This window comes from Myotis brandtii, unplaced genomic scaffold (assembly GCF_000412655.1).
Source record: "Myotis brandtii unplaced genomic scaffold, ASM41265v1 scaffold548, whole genome shotgun sequence".
Lineage (NCBI taxonomy): Eukaryota > Metazoa > Chordata > Mammalia > Chiroptera > Vespertilionidae > Myotis > Myotis brandtii.
Genome location: NW_005370031.1, coordinates 1,322,060 through 1,324,518, shown reverse-complemented (window position 1 = coordinate 1,324,518; position 2,459 = coordinate 1,322,060). Strand labels below are relative to the sequence as shown.

General features: G+C 52.9%; 1 protein-coding gene across 1 annotated transcript; it reads left to right on the top strand.

Annotated features, from left to right (window-relative positions):
- The first annotated feature begins 588 nt into the window (after window positions 1-588).
- LOC102240055 (melanoma-associated antigen B10) lies at window positions 589-1,713 on the top strand. The gene has a single exon (XM_005878171.1). The coding sequence runs from the start codon at window positions 589-591 to the stop codon at window positions 1,711-1,713; it is 1,125 nt and encodes a 374-aa protein (XP_005878233.1).
- Window positions 1,714-2,459: the final 746 nt, after the last annotated feature.

Here is a 2,459-nt window from a genome sequence, read left to right as displayed (position 1 = left end):
TAATGGAGACGGGGGTTCTTGGTCTCATGGGGGTGGGTGATCTTGGTCTAAAGGGGTGGCCACAGGAGTTAGGACAGAAAACCCTAATAATTACTTAGGACAAAGGGGTCCCATAAGACACTGCTCCTGATGTAGCTCTAGAAGCCCGTCCCCAGCAGGGTGATGAGATAGGGCTCTCCCTCATTTCCCCCAGGCCTCACAGGGGGTAAGGCCATTGGGGTAAGGAGTTTAGTTCACAGTGGAGAGGGGAGGAGACCGGGCCCTGCCAACAGTGGGTCCACAGGATGATCCTGTGAAGGAGAGGATCCTCCACCTCAGAACACAGGGGACCCGCAAAGCCTAACCCCGCCAGCCCTGCTCTCAGCCCAAGGTGCACCCTCACTTCCTCTGCAGGGTCGTAGGGCGGAGCAGGAGCCCTGTGGGTGCCTGGATCACTGCCCTCAGACCCTGCAGACATGGCCTGGGTTAAGGTCCCGTTGCTATGTCCCTGCTGAGGGCGCGCACGCCATCTCACTCTCCCTCCTCCAGGGGCCCACATCACTTCCTCTCCTGCCACACGGGTGCCCGCTGCCCCTGGCCAGTGTCCTCATGCCTCGGGGGAAGAAGAGTAAGCGCCGGGCCCGAGAGAGACGCCGACAGGCCCAGCTGGAGGCTGGGAGAGTCCTGAGTGCCCAGACCTCTACAGAGGAGGGGGATGAGTCCTCCTCCTCCTCTTCTTCTGAGGTGTCTTCCCTGGGCACCCCTGAGCCTGCGCTGTCCCAGGAACCTCAGGGAGCCACAGCGGCCATTAGCTCTCCCCGCAAGGCAAGAATCGCGTGGCCATGCTTTGATACCACTACCACCAGCACCGAGAGCCAAAGCGAGAGCCAAAGCGAGAGCCAAAGCGAGGAAAGTGCAGGTGCCTCCGGGGGAGGTGCCTCCCAGGCAGGTGGCTCCCAGGCAGGTGCCTCCGGGGCAGGTGCCTGCCAGGCAAAGTCGCGGTCTGATGACACCCGCAGGAGTCCTCTAGACCAGAAGGCGATGCTGCTGGCCCAGTTCATGCTGCGCAAGTATAACATGAAGCAGCCCATCACCAGGGAAGACATGATGAAGCATGTCTTCAGGAAGCACAAGTCCTACTTCCAGGAGATCCTCAAGAGAGCCTCAGAGCTGATGGTGCTGGCCTTCGGCATTGATGTGAAGGAAGCCGACCCGGCCGGGCAGAGCTATGTCCTGGTCAGCAAGTTGCACCACAGCGGGGATAGCAGTCTGCATGGGCAGATCATGCCCAAGAAGGGCCTCCTGATGACCATCCTCTGTGTGATCTTCATGAAGGGCAACTGCGCCACTGAGGAAGAGATCTGGGATGTCCTCAATGCGATGGGCATACATGCTGGAAAGGAGCACAACCTCCACGGGGAGCCCATGAAGCTCATCACAGAAGATCTGGTGAAAGAAGGGTACCTGGAGTACCGCCAGGTGCCCCACAGTGATCCCCCGAGCCACGAGTTCCTGTGGGGCCCACAAGCCTACGCTGAGACCAGCAAGATGGAAGTGCTGGAGTTCTTAGCCAAGCTTCATGATACCCAGCCCAGCGCCTTCCCACACTGGTACGAAGAGGCCCTGCAGGATGAGCTGGAGAGAACCCGCCAACGATTCGCGGCTGTGATTCGTGCTGCCTCCCCGGCCTGTGATCTTTCCAGCACCCATTTCAGCAACCCCCACATGTATTGAAATATGAAGCACTTCCCTCACTCTGTGCTTGAAGTGGTGGTGGGGGGGGTGAGGGGTGCTGGGGGGAACGCTGTGCACATCATATCTGTGCTCCTGTTCTGTTATTAAACTATTGCTTTACCTATTGTTGCTGAATGTTTTCAAATGCTGTTCTTTAAAACAAGTGTAACTAGCGTCAGAATCTAAATGCACAAATGATATTGGTTATGGATTTAACGTTGTTTATGAGGCTTAAGTAAGAGTTTTGCTTTTTACTAAACAAATGGAGTAACCTTCTGTCTTACATAGTGATCTGGAACAAGACAACATGGCATTAGAAATGTATTTCCTTAGAAATGTGACAGAAATGAGTGGCAAAATAGTTGTGATAAAAAATGTATTGAAATCTGAAGCACTTCCCTCACTCTGTGCTTGAAGTGGTGGGGGGGGGGTGAGGGGTGCTGGGGGGAACACAGTGCACATCTTATCTGTGCTCCTGTCCTGTTATTAAATTACTGCTTTATCTTATTGTTTCTGAATGTTTTCAAATGTTGTTCATTAAAACAAGTTTAATTAACATCAGAATCTAAGTGCACAAATGATATTGGTTATGGGTTTAATGTTGTTTATGAGGCTTAAGAGTAAGAGTTTTGCTTTTTACTAAACAAATGGAGTAACCTTCTGTCTTACATAGTGATCTGGAACAAGACAACATGGCATTAGAAAATGTATTTTCTTAGAAATGTAACAGAAATAAGTGGCAAAAT